The following is a 21042-nucleotide window of genomic DNA, read 5'->3' as shown; positions in this document are numbered from 1 at the left end:
TAGGTCTGCTCTGAGGAAGGTACTTAGTGGTGAGCAGGTGTAGAGAAAGTGGTCCAGTCTTCCTCCCTCGCGTGGTGCCCAGCGCTCACCAGCGCCTCCCTGACTCGAGGTCTGCAGTGTTGTACTCTTCTGATCTGGGACTGCCCAGTCTTATTCCTTACCACCCCCCATCCCTACTTCTTTGGGTAACACCCCTGTTAACATTCTGCGGAACAGTCATCTGTAGGATATTTGGCAATGTTGAGAATCTGGATAAAATCTAAAGTTTTTGACATGATTTATAAGACCCTTCACAATGAGGATTCTGCTTGTTTGTTGTCTCAAATTTTCACTTAATTCTCTAGCAATGTTTCTTGATCTTTCTCTGTTATTTTGTTCCAAACTGTACGCCCTGTTCCATGCGCCTGGAATCTGTGCCCACAAGCCAGTTTAACCATTCTGCTCCCAGACTTCGTTGGAACTTTTCTAGAAGCTCCTGCTGTTTGCTCTCTCTGTACCTGCTACCTCAGTCATTGCACCTGACGCTGTTCTATCGTCGTTCATCCTTCTCCTGTCTGTTCCTTGGTTAGGTCTGAATGCTATTTATTTTTGGGTCCCTGGTGCTTGCTTATTAAAACATGTGAATCTTTTAATTAGTGTTTGAATTGAATCACACTGAATGGCACTGTAGTTCCTGTGAACATAGTGTTCCTAAACAGATTCACAGGAGGGTAGGCATGCTCTTCCTGCTAACTTGGTGCCCAGTACTCGACAGGCACTGGCCAGTGGGAATGAGGTAGAATATTGGGGGTGTTCATTATTTCTTGAGCCTTCGAGCCTAGGGTGCTCAATCGCTAAAAGTGGCAAAGGTTTATACAAGGCTAAGAGTGTGTCAGGCACCAGGCATTAATCATGTAACCCTCATGACCACCATTCCATCTTATGTGAGAAGAAACCAAAGGCACCTCGTTAAATAACAGGTCTCAGTTTACAGAGAGAATTAATGGTGGCCCAGGGATGGAAACCCAGGGAGTTTATTTCCAGAGTTATACTCCTTAACTGTCAATACCATCTTGGCTCCATCTTACTTCAGAGGGAGGAAGGTTGGGTATCACCTGTGAGGTATTCTTCCCGAGTGTCTGCTGCATCTGTATTAGCACCTGGAGGATTAATAGGAACCCTGAGTTCTGCACCTGGTAGGAAGACGAGGGCCTTTTGTAGAGGCCAGAAGGAAAAGTGAAGGGATTGTGGTGGAAGAGTAGGTCCAAAGCGTGACTTGGTTACGCAAAACACAGAACGGTGGGCTCTCTTATAGGGCTCTCTCTGAAGTTCTGACAGCAGACATAGGATTATTGGTGATGCAGTTTTTGTGTAGGTTTGCTTTCTTATGAGATTCTAGGATTTAGAATATATGTATAAACACTTTGAGAAAAACCAAATATGAGTTTCTTTTAAAGATATATCAAAATTCAAAGTTCAGAGTTTTCACTCATTCAGGCCATTTTTTCTCCAAGTTAGTTAAAATTTTTATTTTTAATTTAGAGACCTACCATTCAAAGTCAAAACTATAGAGAGGGGCACAACAGAACCTTGGGTTGTTGGACACTTGGATGTGTGTGATGGTCCATTATTCTTTGCTTGTGGCTGTTGCTCAGTTTTGGAGCGCATTATTCTTTCTTGGCCCCCAGCCCCCTTCTTGGGGATTAGTGTAAACAGAAATGGGCATCGAATTTACGTCTCAGGTCAGTGGCTTTCACATAGGTAGGCACTGCTGTTTGACGTGGTAGGTTTGTCAGATCTTTGCATCTTGATTTTCTAGGTAGTCTTGCTGCATCTGCTCAAATTTCATTTAAGTTGTTATGCATATCAGTTAAGATGCTGTCTGAACTGGCTCAAAGGAATGGAGGCTTTCAGAGTTGAAATCCTTCAACTATTTTTTTTCTAGATGTAACTGTGTCACCGACACTATTCTAAAAACAGCAGTACTAATATTAGCTATTATTTATTAAGTTGTCTTTATCTGCTCCTCATGCCACATTGTGTTTATGTTGTTTTATTTAACTCTCACAAAACTCCGATGAAGTATTGCTTTTCTCATGTTTCAACTGAGGAGACTGCTACTCGGAGAGTGTTCTTAAAATTCTCAAAGTTACAGGAGCCGTAAATGGCAGAGCCCTGACAGGAGTCACTTGTTCTCACTTGTACTTGAAGTGCTACCAGGGGGACAAATGCTGCGTGGTCAGCCCGACCTGAGGAGTTAACCAGCCTTGACCAGGAACATGGCCACAAGTGTCTGCTCGCGAGGGCTTTGTTTCTTGTATTCCTCAGGTAGTCTTGGCCTGCTAACCTTGCAGCTTGCTGTTGTTGTTTTTTTAAATTTTCTGCTTCTTCAGCAGTGATGAAAAACTGTCAATTATATTCTTGTTTGGTTCACTCGGCTTTTCACTGTGTGGCCCCTGTGCTCTGACAAGCTGTTTGGGAGATGTGTGGCACTGGTGTAGAGGGGGAGCAGCTGGGAGAATGGGGTGGATTACTACAGATCCCTCATTAAGACTAAAAGGATAAGTGACTGTGCACGCGTCATGGTCAGATAGTAATGAGTTCTTAGAAATTTTCTTTTAACTTATTGTGTTTAGATTTTAACTTCTTAACAGCAAATGCACTTTCTTTCCTGTAACCTATAGTGCCTACGTGGACCTGATCATCAGAAATTTCTGAGGAGTTGGATATTGTATCTTATAGGCCTGTCTTTCAGGAGCATCTGACCTTATTCGACAGATGAGGGAAAGAAGCAACGTAACAGAAATTCAGGGAAGCTGCTGTTGCTGCTGCTGCGTCTCTTGCCTTGAGTTCGGGAGAAACACAGCCTGTGCAAACCTGACTTTTGGCCCCTGAGTTGAGCACCCTGCCTTGCACTGTGTGAGGCGGGAGTGCCAGGGTGCTGTGGCTCTGGGTGTCTCCTGCTTGTCACGTCCCGTTCTCTGTAGTCATGGTTTTGTATTGTATTTGCTTTCATAGGTAAGTCAGATAATCTTTCGTGACTCACAAGTGAAATAATTCTGCAGTGAGAAAATCTGAGGGGCTGAAGGAAGAGGTTTGTATTCTATCTCCATATAGTGTAAGAAAAATTATTTTAAAATTAGGAGTTCAAATCTGAAATTTTTGTACTAAAAAGTAGAAATCTGTAGCTAGTTTGCAAATGCTACTGTTGTGCTGTTCTTTTGACACCAAAAACAATTTCAAATGATGCTATTTCAGGCAGTTATAGATACTTGGAAATCAATCATACTTTAAACAACACTACTTTTTATTATTTCAAGGTGTTCCTTTAGATTGTCAGGCACTTGCCAGATGGATAGCTTCGGAGTATATATTTCTAGCATGAATCTTGCCCTTGAACTCAAGACCAGTAGATTCAGCCTCCTGTTAGAGACCCGTCTTGGATGTCAGTGGGCTTCCTCACTGAACATGTCCTAAAATGATGTTCTCCTTCAGACCAGCTCAGTTCTTCCCAAGCCGAAATCTTTGATGTTGTCTTTGATTCCTCTCTTCTAGACTCCATGTGAAGTCCCTAGGGAAATTTTTGGTTCTAATCACAAATATGTGTCTAGAATTTGACCAGATCTCTTCTCTACTGCTAGCCCTTGGTCCAAACCACTGTCACCTCTTCCTGGATTATTGCAAGAGCCAGTTAGCTCCTCCCTCTCTTTGTGTCCCCGCACCGCCCCTTTCCCCTGCCCCCGCAGTCTGTGCTAAACAGAACAGCTAGAGGACTCTATTAAAATGCGAGTCCCGCACATCTGTCCTCTCTTCAGATGCCTGCGACGCTTTCCTTTTCACTCAGTGCCAGCCCAGGCTGTATGGCCTACGAGCTTGGTACCTCCCCCAGTGCCCGGCCGCCACCTCGTCCCTCCTCTGCTCCGCACTTCACCGCGGGAGGCCCCACGGGCTCATGCCCCAGGTCTCCGTGGCTGCCCTTCCTTCTGTGGCCGGCTCCCCGCTGCTTGGTGGAGTGCCCAGCTCGCCACCGCAGCCCTGAGCCACCCAAGTGTAAAATGCTGATCCCCTGCTGAGGTTTCAGCTCTTCCTTCTCTGTTTTGTTTTTTCTCCGACCACTTTTCACTCTTTAAGATGCTCTGTATTGTAGCTTTTGTTCTTGTCATCTGTTTCCCTCACTAGGTTTTATGTTTTCCGAGGCAGGGACTTCTCTTTGTTTGATCACCTGTGTACCACAGTTGCCTAGACCGTTCCTGTCTAGGGTAGGTCCTGCTTTTAGCACACGCATTAGCTTGTGCACACGTGATTAGGGGAATCCATGTGGTAGCGTGGCAGGCTGAGTGCTGCTGCTTCGTCCTGATGAGAAGCTACAGGTTATAGAAGGAAAGCTCCGTGAAGACGCGACTTTAACTGTCTGATTTTGCGTCCTACATGCAGAACCTGCCCATGGCTGGTACATAGTCACCAGTGAATGAATGGAAACAATCAAAGTGTTAAGTCACGTGTACTCATTGGGAGCAAGGCATTTCAGTTGTATAGCTTTTCAGATTCAGGATTATTTTTGTTTTATTTCTGGTGGTATCTAGATTATAAATTTTCCAAAACAACCATTATGTTAAAATATTAATACTCTTATGATGGCAGTGAAGGATAGGCTCCATTCAGTAATCACAAATTACTGGCAATGTTATTATCCATGGAGGTTGGTAAGTTTATTTTAGTCGGTCATGCTTGGCTTATACTGTTTCACTGCGGATGATGTTGAGACTTTTACACTACACAACTTTAGTTAGACCAAATTAAAAGAATTTATAGTTACTTTATGTCAGGTTTTGGATGAATAAATATTTTGCATTTGACTACAATTGAGCTGTGTTTTAGTGTTGTAAATTCTTCCCCATAATAATAAAAAATTGTTATTCCTCTAGATAATTTAGTATTATAGACATTCAGCAGATTATGTCAGAATGTTAAATTATAAGAAGAAGCTTTCCTTCTCTGTGTACTTTAGTTTGTTCCCCTGTGCAGTGTAATATTTTTGTTTTACTTCTTAAACCTGAAACATTTTAATTAATAAAATTTTTGTCTTTTAAAAACTACACTGTGGTTTCTAAGCTCAGATCTCTTAAATTATACTTGGTCATATAAATAAGCTGTGCTTTGCAACTCTGGGTTCTTAACCTTTGCTCTTTGCTATTAGCTTTATGTTTTTTTAATTATAGGAAAATAGAAGACAGTAGGGAAGTTATGACTTAAATGGACTGTTGTTATTGCTGTATTCTTTTTTAAGGAAATGAAAAATATTATTTATTTTGTTCAAATCAAACAAACAAATATAGAATATCTTATACTGTAATTCTTGCTAAGCACTTAATATCATCACAGTTTGATTCTTTGTATGTAATAATCATTTTTTCATTTTATGGATTGGTGGTGTGATTGGTTATTTATAGTTGTAAAGCATGTGTTGTCCATAGTTGTTACTCAGTGTAGAGAAAAGAATGAATGTTATTTTTAGTGTTATACAAATACATTACTTGAATAATGGACTCAGTCACTAAAAAAATACAAACATATTATTTTAGCCTCAAAACTGAGGTTCCCTAATATTATATGAAAATAACCAAAATAGACCAGACATGAAAAGGAGCATTCACATTTTGGTCTTGGCTTTTGACACACGTCTCTTCCATAAGGCCATAGTACTTTATAGTCTTGTGTTGCCTGTTTGTGCAAACATGTCCAGATGAATTCAGTGTTTAATGTTAAGAATCTTATAACATGCCAGTTTGATTTGTAGCCCTTCATATCATAGAATGCTAATTAAAATCATATTTTTGCATCTGTCATGCCTTTCATGTACATATGCAAATAGATTCTCTTGCCTTTCAGCTATTAGTAATTAACTTTATGAAGGACAGCTGTAATACGTAATTAACAAAAATGTTTGCAAGCCCTTTTACACTGAAAGTTACAACAGTAAATTTTTATTTTTTTGCTTATCAAGAGAGCCATTTTAGTCTGATGCTTCTGAATGAGATCTAAATTGTTTTAAATTCTCACACAACATAATTAAATTGTGTGGTACTATATATACGCAGAAGAGTGGTGCACTATGCACTGGCTGCTGATTCCTGCCCATTTCATATCTATGTCAACGAAATTGAATTAAGTGATCTGATTTGTGTGTAAAATAAGATAGCGTGTCAGGTAATACTTTTTGCTTGTTTTAGTTATTGATACCTTCTGGACACTTAAGTACATTTTTTTTTGCTTGTATTGCAGACACGGTAAACATTTATATCATTTTTAAAAACCTCTCCAAATAATTACCATGTTTTTAAGGAAGCTTCATGAAGGCTATTCATTTTCTCTTTTACAGTCCCTTAAATGTTTAATAAAATGACATTTTCTCAAACTCATTTCATGATTGAAGTGTGGGATCAGCTAAGGGGCAGGGAATGTGATACTGAGGTGTTGCTTTATCTTTCTGACTAACTGACAGTGAAGGCAGTGACTAAAGAACTAAAATCATCGGTTTGGTCCCTGTTCGTCTACTCAAGTAGGAAAATGAACCCGTGAATTTAAATGCAGTTATTTCTTTTGGTTTTCAGGTATTGCAGTATATTAATCTGTATGCAAGCTTTCTGCTTAGAATTTAGTGCCATCGTAATGTGCATTTTCATGTTACATATATATTTATATATATATATATATATATAAAATCCATGTCTATTTTTAAAAAATTTAGTATGTATTTCTAGCAGAGAGTTAAGTTTTAGTTCTATAATAACTTTTTTTTTTTTTTTTTTTAGGGTTGCTTTTGTAATGAAGAAACACCTAAATACTCATCTACTGGGAAAACATGGAGTTGGCACACCAAAAGAAAGGTAATTTTCATCCATTTTTTAAAAATTTAACTAATATAATTATGTTTTCATTTTAGGTTTTGTTTAGTGGGGTGACTCCTAGAACTTTTATCAAGTCAGTTTGTCATGTTCTACATTAGTGGTACTCTGTTGTTCAATATCATATTTTATGCCATTCTCCCATAAGAATTTTTTTTTTTAACATCTTTATTGGAGTATAATTGCTTTACAATGTTGTGTTAGTTTCTGCTGTATAACAAAGTGAATCAGCTATATGTACACATATATCCCCATATCTCCTCCCTGTTGGCTCTCCCTCCCACCTTCCCTATCCCACCCCTCTAGGTGGTCACAAAGCACCGAGCTGATCTCCCTGTGCTATGTGGCTGCTTCCCACTAGCTATCTATCTGTTTTACATTTGGTAGTGTATATATGTCCATGCCACTCTCTCACTTCGTCCCAGCTTCCCCCCTCCCTGTGTCCTCAAGTCCATTCTCTACATCTGCGTCTTTTCCAATAAGAAGTTAATGTTGCATTTTAATTGTAGAAAATTCAACCTAAGAATATTTGAAAAGATTTGAGGGATTTGAATTTGTGAATTTGTGAAACAACCTTGAAACAGTAGAAGAGTTAAACAGTAGAAGAGTTAAATCTTATTGACCTCTGCAAATGCGTCAGAATGAGCTAAAATAAATATGTAAAACCAAACTGTCTATTTTCATTTGAACTTTGTGTATTTTTATTTTGAGGTTTTAAAATAACATTTTTTGAATTCTTACTGTAGAATTAAACATTGCTGATGTTAAAAAAGAAATACATCTTGTGTCATCCCCCAAATAATACTACGGTTGCCATGTCATGAAAAATAACACTACAATTACTGTGTCATCAACTGCCAGGTTTTCTTTTTTCTTGCTACTGTATCATAATTAGCTTCATCACATAGACTTAATTATATTAGGTGAACTGAAGTACAGCAGTGTCAGCTACCAGGTGAGCCTGGCTACTTCTGAAACTCTAAATCTTTGAAATGTGCAGCTCCCTCAGCACTAGTGCAAGCACTCTCACCTCCTTCAAAGACCTGGTAGGTTTTCAGCTTTCCCCAAATCCTCCAAGATGGTATCTGAAATTCTACAGACACTCCTAGAAACTTTTGTTTTAAATACTATTTGAAAATGTCAGTCATGATGCAATTTGTTCTATCACTCTATAGCCTAGGGCTTCTTCTGCCATGTTTGTAAATGTTTAATAAATTTTTAAAAAATTTAAAATACTCATCAATATGTTCTATGTTTACAAGGAATTTAACTTGACTTTTCTATTGGTGGCATATTGTTTTCTTTAGCATTTTAGTTTGGACATGACTACTGTGTCAGAATATTGGAATGTTACATATGCCTACTTTCTGCCTTTTGTTTTCTCATACTTTTCTTCGTAACATTATATTTAACTTGAGACAAAATTTATGTGTTGAACAGATCCTGAATGCATTATTCTTGAAATTCAAAAGATTTTGTATTATTTAAATTGTAATTTGGAACCTGTCGAAGTTATGTTTTGTAAGTGTTTAAGAAACAAAACATTTGTAGTTATTGTGTTCTTGTTGCTTTCACTTGCGTTATCTCATTAATCATTATATGACCTTATCAGTGGTGCGTCATTATTCTATTATAGAACTAAAGACAGATTCAGGAATATACAACAATTTCTTCAATATCTCATCATTAATAAGTGTTAGAATTGTTATTTTTCTAATTCTGGTGCTCTTCTGTGTACTGATTATATTATCTCACGTTGAAATCTTTACATATAGGTACTTAGGGTGTTTTATTCACACAATAAATTTGAATGAAAACACTCTAGATCAGATAATTAGTAAAAAGAAAATATTTCCCTACTATATAACTTGTATACATTTTGAACTCAAATGTATCATTTTTGCTTTTTATTTAGGAATTTTAAAAATTTGAGTATGTCTGTTCATATGGTTTCATATTAATGAAAAATTCAACATCTTATACATATATTTATCCTCCAAGCACCTTAAAAACAGTAGATACCTCCTATATATGGTGCTAGGAGTTTGAAAATTCCAGTTGTACTCATAGGTTTTTCCATTTACCTTTTCCTGTGCATTCCAGGATAACTCTCTGTTGCTTTCACTCATTTCAGTCCCTAGTACAAAAAGAGAGGCTAAAAAGAGGCAAGAGAAAGATTGCATGTCTTTTTTCCCCTTTGAGATATGGTAAGCTTTTTCTCCAACTTTTACATGATTTTTGTCCTCAAATCAGGAGATCAGTCTCAAATGGGAAAGTATTCCTCATCTTCTGGGTTATTACCTTCTAAGTAGTCCGAGTGCAGACTTCATCTACATTCAACATTAGATTGAACTGTTTTTCCTACCAAAAATTCTGTGTTTCAGAGGACCTCTTGTTTATGATATCTGTTGATAGATAGGGCATTCCCTCTTCCTGATAGAAATACTGAGTTGGAATGCCAGGGCTTCAGCCGCAGCATAATTTTCCAATAGACATCCATAGCTGGAGAAGGCTAAGATTTAAGTAGCAAAATCTAGCACAGTAAATAGCAAAAGACTCCTTCCTTCCAGTCTACCTTCCTCCATTCCTTGGAGAGGGAATTGATGCCTTTTAACAGTCTTAGGAAACAAAGAAACTCTTTATCAGCATGTTCAACCATTTCTTTGGGCATAACTGTTCTCTAAATTAAGTTAAACATGTTTTTCTTACCTACTTAAAACATTAATGCCTTGGCCATAGTTTTGCAAGCTTGCTATATTTTACTTTCTCTAGGACAATATAATCAGTTTATTCTTTTTATGTTTTGAATTTGATTCTCCCCTCTTATGCATTGCATATTATAGCAAATAGTAATAGAAGTTAGCTAAATAGGCTGTGACAATTAAATTAATAATGCATTTTGTTTGCAAGTATTTAGGCCTTGTGCTTTGACTGATATATGCAAAAATGATAATTTATTACAAATAAATCATATTCTTGCACTATAGTTTGATGAACTAATGAATTTTGTCAGCATGACTGTCATTAGCAACAGAAAAGTAGATAATTTCAAATATATATTTTTTGACTCTGTGAACACCTGAAGTGATGGCTTGTATAAGAACATACTTTTTTGTCCCTAAATTTGCATGAACTTATTTTCAGGTAGTATATTACTATATTTTAGAAGTTTTGTACACTTAAATATAAACAACTAAATATAGCCACATTCAGTTCACATTCCAAAATGATAGATTCCAATTAATTTGCAAGTTCATTCTAAAGTATTCCTTATTTTAAGTAAGTAATTCTCTTTATAATATAGTTAGCCAAAGTAGCTTTCTGACTCTCTGAAATCTCTAATAGAAATCTAGAAAACGAGCTTATCCGCAGTTATCACAATTGAAACAGCCATAATAAGTATATCTTATGTGAAAGCCAGGTGCATATTACAATAGAAAGAGAGAGCATTTGTAGTTCAGTGCTTGGAAATCAGCTGGGCTTTGAATGACTGTGTAAACAGGAGGAGGGGGAAACGATTCACTCAGAATTTCTGATCTGATACATTGCTTTTGTGGTATCTGGGACAACATCAGGAAATGTCTACACTGGCAGTATCTATGGAAGGCTGATGTGCTCCCCAAACCAGTTTTACCAGTAAAGGATTTTAAGTTGGATGTGTATATCTGAGAATCTAAGAGCTAAATAATGTACCTAGTTTTTCAAGTTATTAATGAATATCCAGATTAAAACCGTAGTATTTTTTCAATGAAGCAATTTTTGCAGGAGTCTGTGAATATTCTAAGTCTCAGATTGTGCCTTATTGTCAACCTAGCTGTGGAGTATCTTCAGGCCCCTGGGGGCAGGCTCAGGGCTGGCCAGTGATTTTGTTCACGTGAATGGGTTTCCCCCAGGCCTCCTTCAGATTCCTGAGCCCTGATATTTTTGTTCGCTTCTCTCCTTTATCAGACATTTGTAACTTGTGATTGGGCATCTTACTTTTAACAGTATCTTTGAGCTTATTGATAATAAAATCTTTTCCCCTCATTTTTACATATACCAGATATTATGTAGTCTGAGTGTGGGATAGAAATACTGGCAGCCCTGATAGTGGTTCTAATTTGTTATGAGCCATTGCTATAGGACAGGATGTTGTGTAAGTCTTTTGGAGTCTATCTCATCTCCTTTCTCAAGAACTTTTTTATTTATATGGTAAAAATTGTATGAAGGCATCATCATTGTTTTCTGTCTTTCAGTTTAGATGTAAGCCTCACCCTTTTTCTTCCTTCCTTCCTTCCTTCCTTCCTTCCTTCCTTCCTTTCTTTCTCCCTTCCTTCCTTCCTTCCTTCCTTCCTTCCTTCCTTCCTTCCTTCCTTCCTTCCTTCCTTCCTTCCTTCCTTTCTTTCCTCCCTCCCTCCCTCCCTCCCTCCCTCCCTCCCTCCCTTTCACATCTTTATTGGAGTATAGTTACTTTACAATGGTGTGTTAGTTTCTGCTTTATAACAAAGTGAATCAGCTACACATATACATACTGAAGCATGAGAATGTCATCCGAAACCCAAACATTCCTGGGAAAAGCATATATACATGTACGTGCACAGTTGTTATTGAAGCTTTGCCAGTGATACTTTGGGTTCATTAGAAACTTAGGTTACTTTTAATTGAGAGAATAATACATTTTTTAAAAACTCTGAATTACATATATTTAGGTAGACTCAAATTTTTCCTATTAGAAGAGATTATATTCATAATGTGAGATCAACTCCTGCTGTTGTCACTTTATTGTCCATTTTAAATAAGTAACTTGCCTTTTGGCTAAGTTGTTATTGCTTATATTTTCTTTTATTAAAGGATCAACCATTTTCCTTAATATTTGTTCCATGTGAATTTCTGTAAGGTAAATTCTGTTTTCTATTTTATCATTGAAACAGGTAGCTTATTCTCATGGATGCATTGAGATATTTCATTCCGTGTTGAGTGTCCTTCTCGTCTCTGAAGAGTGTTCTTTATAACACTTGTCAGTCACGTTGTGTTTTCTGGCTCAGGTCTGCTATCCCGTCACCGCTGCTTATCGCTTATCGCTTATTGGTTTCCCCTCTCAGTTCTTCTCTTAATCAATGGCTAGTGATTTTTTTTTTCTTTAATGAGGCCCAATTTTGGAAAAATAAAGTGTCTATGGGCTCCCTTCTGCTTTAAAAAATATTTATATAAGAAGTAACTCTGTTGAGCCAAAATGGAGGGAAAACATTTCAATTCATTCTATCTCGGATTGCTTATTTTAATGAGTGGGAGGTTGTTATATTTCAGTGACTTACTATTGCTTTTGCGTGAGCTTAGGACTCTCTTTCCTCTATCTTCTCCCATTTCTCCATCTGTAGACAGCATCTAGTATGTAAATAATATCCTATGATCATTTGACATCATTTTATTATAAGAAAGTTGGATTGAATAGGCAGCCCTGCTAAATAATTATTTCTATGTGGAAAGATAGATAGAAGTCACATCACTCATGTAAAGCCAAGGTGGTTATTTTTAGAAAACTCCCTTCTATATTTTACTGACTTAATCTGACCACTTATTAAGGTACATAAGGAGATAGTATATATTTTCCACTGAAGTTATCTTGTTAGCATTTGGGTAGTATTTCTAAATTAAATGGATAATTAGGATGTCCTATGGTTGCTTTATGACAAATGTTTTCTTACTGAAATGGGTATATTCTAATTCTTACTTTATAAATTTTCCAGGTGAAAGTTAGCAAAAGTTAGCATCACTGGTGAGAATATTGGGATCTCAGCTCCTCATTTGTTTGTTGAAGTTTCCAACTTACTTTTTGGGGAGGTGTTTGAACCTAGTTACAAATGGTTCTCATGACTCATCTCTGAGGGGATAGAAAACCCACTTTTCACGCTCATAACTTCATTGGGGCCCTCAGTTTCCATGAAGCAATGGTAGCCCTACTCCTACCTCAGTTGCGTAGTGCAAAGCTATGTGGAATATCTGGATTCTGTATATTTGTCCTATAATTTAGTTTGCTGTTCTGAATAAATATGCTTTCCACTCATTTCTCAATGTGCTTTCAGTTTTACCCTTCAATGAGTCCCATCCCTAGAGAGCTGCTTTCCTTTGCCCCCATTGGTTTTGTTTTCTTCCTCCAATAACATTTTGACTGATTTTGTGCTTAGTTTTTATGATAATGACTTAAATTTCAGAACGTTTTAAGAAGTAACCTTATAAAACGCGTGTCTTTATTGTAAAGATCGTGCTCAGGGGCGCAGCTCCTGAACACATGTCGTATTTTCCTGGTGAGATCCTGGGGGGGACAGTGTCTTTCTGGTCTCTCTTCCAGGAAAAGTTGTGCCTTTCTGAAACAACTTGTCATTTTGGTCTTAAGTACTAGCAAATCGTGTGTATAATTGAGTTTTCTTCTTCATGTTTACTGCTGGGAAGCTCAGTGCCAAAATTGTAATTCATCTCTAGAAATCAGGGTGGACTTCATGGAATGCATTTTATTTACTACTGTTATTTCTAGTGTCATCTTTTTTTCCCTTATGGGAAATTCCCATTTTATGTGAGTGGTATATTTTAACAACCTCACGTAAATCAAAGCTCACATAATTCAAGGGAAGTTTTGCAATGAGAATTTTTGTGGAGTAGGGTCAGTATTTGTCTGGGAGGACGTGTGTCTCCAGCCCTGTGGTTTGGGGGCATTGTGTCGAGCAGTGTGCAACCCTGTTATGAGACGTTTTTTTAATTGTCCTTGCCCTGTTGTATGAAAATTTAGTGCACTTTAATGGTGCTTTTTATTTTTCGAGATTATCTTATTTTGAGGAATGCTTGCTCCTAAAGTGTGCTGAGCAGACATGGTGTGTACTCCCCTGCCAAAGAAGGGAGGGTTGCTTAACTTTTATACCAGGGTCCTTGCTCTCTGCTCTGTCAAAAGTAACTGCTGCTCTTAGTGCATCACAGCTGTGCTGATAAAATTCCATGTTTACTACTCTAGGGGAGATTTTCATGTTAGCAGTAGGGGAAGTCTAAGTGTTAGAAGTATGTGTGTGTTACAGAAATGTAAGATTGTTTTCTTTGTTTTCTAAGATTCATTTTTTAATTTTAAGCTAGTATTTTATTGAGCGTTCATCTCTGTGTGTTTTATTCCTGGGCATTTAAATAGACATGGATGTTATATGATTCTTGTTTTTTAGAAGATATTGTAGGTTATGCAGTTATCCATAATATGTGAAAAGAAAAGCTACACAATGATACAAAAGAAAGTTTTAGAAGCGGGAACAATTAATCTTGCTTAAGAGGTATTATGGGGGATGCTAATGAAGACATCTAATTTATTCATTAATTTATTCTCCCAATAAACATTCAGTACATCTGCTACTTACAATTACTGCTGTGTTCCAAAACTGAAATGGCATGTCGTGTTTGAAGATGATACACCCTCTGTTCTCATGCCCCTTCAATTTAGGGTTGATGGACTGAGGCTAAGGATAGAGGGATAATACGCACATAAAGGAAAAGGAGAATTTTATTAGGAGGCGCTGACAAAAACACAGTAGGGTGCTATTCCAGAGAGTGTCTGGGCCGGGTGTTGCTTTAGGATGAGTGGTCAGGAAAGACCTTTCTGAAGGGGTGCATTTTAAGTGAAGCGTAGATTCGGAGCCCTCCCAGCAGAGGGCACAGTCAGAGGCCTCCGGTGAGGCGTGCGCGAGCTTGGTGAGTCCTGCTCCAGTGCGCCCTGGGGCTGGGGGAGGGCAGAGGGGAAGATGAAGAGCTAAGATGCCAGCCGTGCGCTGTTTAGGAAACGGTCACCCGTGGGAGTGTTTCCTTTAGCGGGATCACGGGACGGGCGAGGGTGGGCCTGGGCAACTGAGTCGGAATCCGGCTGGAAAGACCCTTGAATGCTGTGCCAGCTTTACCTCTTACTCTGTACAGAAGAGGAAGCCAGCAAGCCGTCAGTGTGGAGTTCAGCCCCGGGACAGTGTGGGCAAGTGGATTAGCCGGTCACAGCGACATTTCCTGGAGACCCTCACCCGCTCTCCCTGCCTCGCCTGCTTCCTCTCTCCCTCAGTGCCTGTCACCTTGCCCGATTCAGTTGCGGAGCTTGCCTGCAAATAAGCCGTTTAGGCATTGGTTTTACAGGCAGACCTTGTTTTATTGTGCTTTGCAAATATTGTACTTTTTACAAATTGAAGGTTTGTGGCAACCCTGCATCAAGCAAGTCTATCAGCTCCATTTTTCCAGCAACATTTGCTTACTTCTTGTCTCTTTGTCACATTTTGGTAATTCTCACAAGATTTCAAACTTTTTATTATTATTATATTTGTTATGGTGACCTCTGATCAGTGATCTTTGATGCTCTTACTATGACTCTGAAGGCTCAGATGATGGTTAACATTTTTTAGCAATAAAGTATTCTTAGTTAAGGTATGAATATTGTTTTTTAAGACATAATGCTATTGCACACTTAACAGACTACAATATAGTGTAAATGTAACTTTTATATGCAATGGGAAACTGAAAAATTCGTGCGACTGGCTTTACTGTGATACTTGGCTTTAGTGTGGTGGTTGGGAACTGAACCCGCAGTGTCTCCGAGGTCTGCCTGTATTTTGTTAGACACATTCTGTTCCCAACTCCATAACGTATTTCTTCCTTTCTCTATACTTTCGTTCTTCCTATTCCTCGTTACACTCCTACTGTATTCCATCTTTCCTGGTTATCATTCCAAATCATTATTTTATTTCAAGCTTCAGTATGAGGCCCCTGTCTTCTATGAGTTTCCTCCTTGTGTATTCCATCTCTAAACGATTTTGCTTTTTTCATCACATTCCTATGGAACCTTGGTGAATAAAGTATATATATTTCTCTCTCCATCTCCCGAAGTGGAAACCCAAAAGACTATAATGATACTGTATACGTTATAATGATGTAATCTAGTACTAGCTCATTGAGTTATTAGACCAGAAATGTATGGTTTAGTACTGATAATCTTTACTAAAATGACATCTATTATGTTCTATTGCCTCCTCTTTCATTCCTATATAGAAATAAAAGTGAATTCTGTGGAGATAGTGAACTATACCTTTCCTAGTATGAATGTTCTAATTGCTTTTGCATGTGATAATACATTGTTGTTTAATGTCACAAGTTAATTTTTTAAGGGTTTTTTTTTTTTTCTGCTACCATTTAGTAGTTCAATCAGATCTTGGGTATAAGAATATCTGCCGTTTTAACTCTTTTTGAAGTCAGTGAATAAGTGATCCCAAATATGATCAATCAGATATGTTAAATGTTCAGAATATAGGTGTTTTCCCTTGGCAGGCATCTAGAATATTTTTGGCTATTCTCTTCTTTTATTTCACTTAAATTGCTTTTAGAACACTGGGGCTTATGCATCTGGACTCTGATTAAAATATGCCTTAAGCTCTTATCCTTAATTCCCCATCAGTGCCAGAATTAAAGAGAACAAAGACCTATATGTTCACTGCAGCCTTCAATTAGGCTTAATTACCAACTTTCATACAGTTTCATTATACAGTACTGACTTCTTGTGAGATGTTCTTTATATTCTTGATGTCTTGGTAGTTGCTTATAAAAGTGCAAGTTTAAAATTTTTCCTGAGGAATTTTCAGGAAACTTACAACCTTTCTGAAGTAATTTTTGTAAAGTTGGGTCAAAGCAATATGATGATCCATTTTAACAAATGAAAAACAAGATGTTTACATTTCATTATGCCACAGAATTCTGATAGGAAAAATCAAGGGTTTACACAGGTTATTCTCTAAGATATCTCCTCCCACCCCCAGTTCTTGGTCCTTGGGTCACTTGAATAATCCACTGTGAGCTTCAAACAGAGGGCTTCTCCACTAATCCTGTGCTCCTCTCGCCCTCGTACTCAGAGAAAACAAGCAGACATTGATGTTCCGTAAGAGACTGGTCGATCTTGTAGTAGTCCTGATGTTCCACAGAATGGCTTGTCTTCTGCTGCAGCAGGTCCTTCATTCCCTTTCAAAAGAATCATGATGTCATTTGATACATTCTAAGATATTAGCACCTCCTAAGGCTGAATCATATGAAATCAACACTTAGGTTAAAAACCATCAAATATTGGCAGTTTCATTTGAGTGAAACCTAATTCTATTTAGAACTGTTTCTAGCATATGATGTCAATATAGAGATCTGCTTTTCAGTGAAGTAGTCATTTCCATTGAGTTTTTAAATCTTTTTTAAAAAAATTTTATTTATTTATTTATTTATTTATTTATTTAATTTTATTTTTGGCTGCGTTGGGTCTCCATTGCTGTGCGTGGGCTTTCTCTAGTTGCGGCGAGCGGGGGCTACTCTTTGTTGCGGTGCGCGGGCTTCTCATTGCGGTGGTTTCTCTTGTTGTGGAGCATGGGCTCTAGGTGTGCGGGCTTCAGTAGTTGTGGCTCACGGGCTCTAGAGTGCAGGCTAAGTAGTTGTGGCACATGGACTTAGTTGCTACGCGGCATGTGAGATCTTCCCAGACCAGGGATCGAACCCGTGTCCCCTGCATTGGCAGGAGGATTCTTAACCACTGCGCCACCAGGGAAGTCCCTCCATTGAGTTTTAACGTAATCCAGTTCTTGCTTTTTTTATAGACAGTGATTTCCTAGACATAGTGTGGTGCAGTAAGTATGATACAGAAATTGGGTCAGGATAACAGGAAAGCTATCTCAGCATACTTTTTTTTACTGTTTCCACTCAGTGTCCACTGAAAGCCATGTCTGCAGGTCTTCTAGGCCTGTGTCAGCTGTAATTTCAAGGCCCAGATTTTGTCTCACTGTGAAACTCCTTCCCTGGATTTCCGTTCTATGTAATTGCTTCTTACTACTAAGAAGACTGATGTACAACTTAGCACATTCTATTTGGTTTCTCTTTTTTGTTTAAAACACAGTGGGTGTATGCCCTGGGTCCACACTAGATAATTTCTTGAGGGTGTGGTTGGCAACTTTCCTTCTCTGTCTCAGCTTTTCCAAAGGTGACTGACATTCAGTGAATATTGATAGATTTAAGATATTAAAGTCCTCATTGAAATTTTTCTTTTTCAGGATGGACTTTTTCTTAGCTGGTCTAACATATGATTTATAGTCACATTTCTAAAAAGGCAGTGCAAACTAGTGTAGTTGTATGTAACTGTCTATGGTCCTGTCTCTTAACGGAGTCAACCTCAAGTGCATTCTTCCTGGGTCACTGTGGCTTTATCACCTTCTCCTGGGAGGCCCAGGACACATGTTCTCATTTTTCAGGGTTATGGTGACATGGACATGAATTTATAGTTATACAAGTACCAAAAAAATCATACTATATATAAACACAGCATTTTATAATTTAAAAAGTGCTTACTTTTAGGTAAAAACATAGTAAAGAAATTTTTAGTTGCTAAGATCTAAACAATATCTGTGTCTCCTTTTTCATGCTAATCTGGTGGAGAAAAGGATTATGGGAAACAGCAGATTCAGCGGAACATATATATAATGAAGTTTTTATTTAAATTATACCCAAATTTTCTTTCAAGTTAATTAAAACAATAATTTCCCCTTTCATTCTCACAGTGCATTATAATATTCAGAATGTCTTTTTCTCATTTCACATTTATAATTACATAATATGGATATGCCATATATTTTTGGCAACTAGAAAGTGGCAGTCTTATTGCTGGATATCAGGTCTTTAAAATTTTATACCTTTTCCTTTTTCTAAAAAAATATTGTTTATATGATAATCATATCTTGAAGATTAGGAAAATTTTTAACAAAAGAACTAGCCCAATGCTTATTATTTATTAGTACTCATAGTAATAGCAGTATATGAACATATTCAAAGTCTCAGTGAGTTTTTGAGTTTTCTCTTTCTATTAAACAGGGAAAAAAACCTTACATAGAACACTGCTGTGTGAAACCAAGTGCTCTGTCTGAAGCTGCAAGGGGGGCCGGCCCAAAGACCATGTCAGTGGTGGGGCACCTTCTCTGCATCTCAGAGAAGCTGTGGGTTCCTCATCAGATTAAACAGAATCTCCTTATACATAGAGCTCGTTTACTTGTATAGTAAGCCATTGACTTTTGCAGCTTTAGCATTTATAATATTGTTGATCCCTAAGTGATGAGACATAATTTAAATTTCTGTGGAAATTCCAGTTTGAATCTGATGTGCTCAGGTGCCGCTGAGTCCGAGCCCTTAACTTAGCTGGTGTTAGATCTCAGTACAGCTTTATTTACTGTGCTCTGCTTGTCATAGGTATCTGTGCCTCTGAAGAAGTGATTAAAACCAAAAGTTTAAACAGATCCAACTGCTGGAGTTGATGAAAATAAAGAAAGAATGAAAAAAATGTAAGAGTGTAATCATTCTTAGCTAGAGATGTAAGGTTGGGATAAATTAAAATCTGCAAGGTGATGTTCTAGTTTTCAAGTTCAGTGGTAAGTTCATAGATATTCGTTATATTATTGAGTGAATCAATAAAATAAAATGGGGCCACAAGTGGATCAGTGATGAGCAAACTTATTTTTGGCCCAGTTTTGTGCCTTGAGGTCTATGTAGTGAGACCGTGATTTGCCACACTCACATGGCCCACATCATATGCTTGATGGGCAACAAAGAAAGTTGGTTTCAGAAACTTCTATTTAGTTCTCTAGCTAGTAATGAAAGTACCCCATTCAATGAAGGAGAAAACTTTATTGAATCTTGAAGAGATGGCTCTCTTATTGGTAATGTTATGAATGGAATACATCTGGCTTTCAACAAAAATGTCAATTCTTAGAAAATCATTAGTCTGTAAACATTTATCTGAAATAACAGTGGGGGACTATTAATTCATGTGGCTGTTAACTCACTTTTATTATGAGAAAAGTTTGACTTGGAAATTTTAGGAAGTGTTTTTCCTTGCATAAGGTCAAGTTGGCAGTGGAGGGACCCTCAGCTCACCCTGCCGTAGAGAAGCACTTTCTTCTGAGTGAAGCAGCTCTTAGAGGAGAAGCGTTGGGAAACCAACAGCTGTTCCTCTGGTGGAGCCGCCATCACAGAGAGGCGCATGTCAGGAAGGACCCCGCTCTCACCAGGGATTTGGGTGGCCTGGGGCTGACCTCGCCTGCTGAGTCCTGGTCAGCCTCCAGCAGTATCTGAGAAAGAAATCGGGATGAGCTCTGTCCTAGGAAATGGAGGCCTTTTCATCCCAAGATGAGAGGTGCTACTTTCAGTCAGAAGTAGCTTCGTCTTGAATGCCCATTTAAATGACTGCGCTCCACCTTACAGGTGTTTTTCTCAGTTTCCACCACTGGTTTCACCTGCCTTTCTGCTGACTTGACGCTGAGGCCCCGGCAGAATGTGCTGAGGACGCTGCAGATGTGCCACCTGTGTGTGTCCGCACAGGCCTCTAGGGCCTCCGTCTTCCTCGTGTCCTGCCTCTGGGGACAGGTCGATGTGACTAAGGAATGATGTTCTGAAAGAGAGCGGAGGGTCCATTGTTTTCCGTATTGGAAGAGCTCATAGCTTTGTTAATGATTTTAGACTGTATTTATAGAATCACTGAGATTCTTAAGGGGTTACTTAATTTTTTTAAACACTTTACCACCTTTTATGAGGGAAGGTATATTCCATGAGGCTTTCTAAAGGTCTCAGTTCATATGCCTTGCAAATGTCAGTGGCTTACTATATTTAATTTGCCCTAACACGAGGTCGCTTATTGCAGAGCAATACAGAATTTTGGATTTTAAAGAGAACCTTTACATTTCATAGATGTGAAAACCATTTCAGAGAGACTTGATCTAGACCATCTAGGTATTCAAAATTTTGGCAATTAAAAAATGGTCTGTGTCTACAAATTTTATAATTTCATTGCATCCTTCTTTGGGAACAAAAGAGCTGTGAGTCCATTGTTCTTTGGTATAAAGCTTTGCTCTTTCATGGGTGATCTTTGGTAGTTTTGCAGGTAATGCTTAGTATCTTCTCAGCACCTTTAATCTTAGTAATTGGTGGTAAATTTTGTACAACTTAAAGTATCTATGAAAGATAAATTCTCCCCCCTTTTCAGGTGCTTATTGATAAAATATATATAAAATTAGAAAAGTCTGAGTGTATTTGTTTAAACAAGAAAAGTTCGTTTTTAGTCTGAACATATTGCTGTAAAACTTTGACAGTCATGCAATTTATAGAA

At 38.0% G+C, this 21042-nt stretch overlaps 1 protein-coding gene across 2 annotated transcripts in view; it reads left to right on the top strand.

Moving 5' to 3' along the window:
- ZNF407 (zinc finger protein 407) overlaps positions 1-21042 on the top strand; it is a 415743-nt gene that overhangs the window by 140605 nt on the left and 254096 nt on the right. For both annotated transcript variants that reach the window (XM_061169918.1, XM_061169917.1), the window contains exon 4: positions 6792-6866. In XM_061169918.1, the coding sequence (XP_061025901.1) occupies positions 6792-6866 (75 nt within the window). The remainder of the gene's footprint in view (positions 1-6791; positions 6867-21042) is intronic.

Source organism: Eubalaena glacialis, chromosome 15 (genome assembly GCF_028564815.1).
Source record: "Eubalaena glacialis isolate mEubGla1 chromosome 15, mEubGla1.1.hap2.+ XY, whole genome shotgun sequence".
NCBI classification, from domain to species: domain Eukaryota; kingdom Metazoa; phylum Chordata; class Mammalia; order Artiodactyla; family Balaenidae; genus Eubalaena; species Eubalaena glacialis.
The sequence above is the reverse complement of the archived record's forward strand: the minus strand, read 5'-3'. Positions and strand labels throughout refer to the sequence as shown.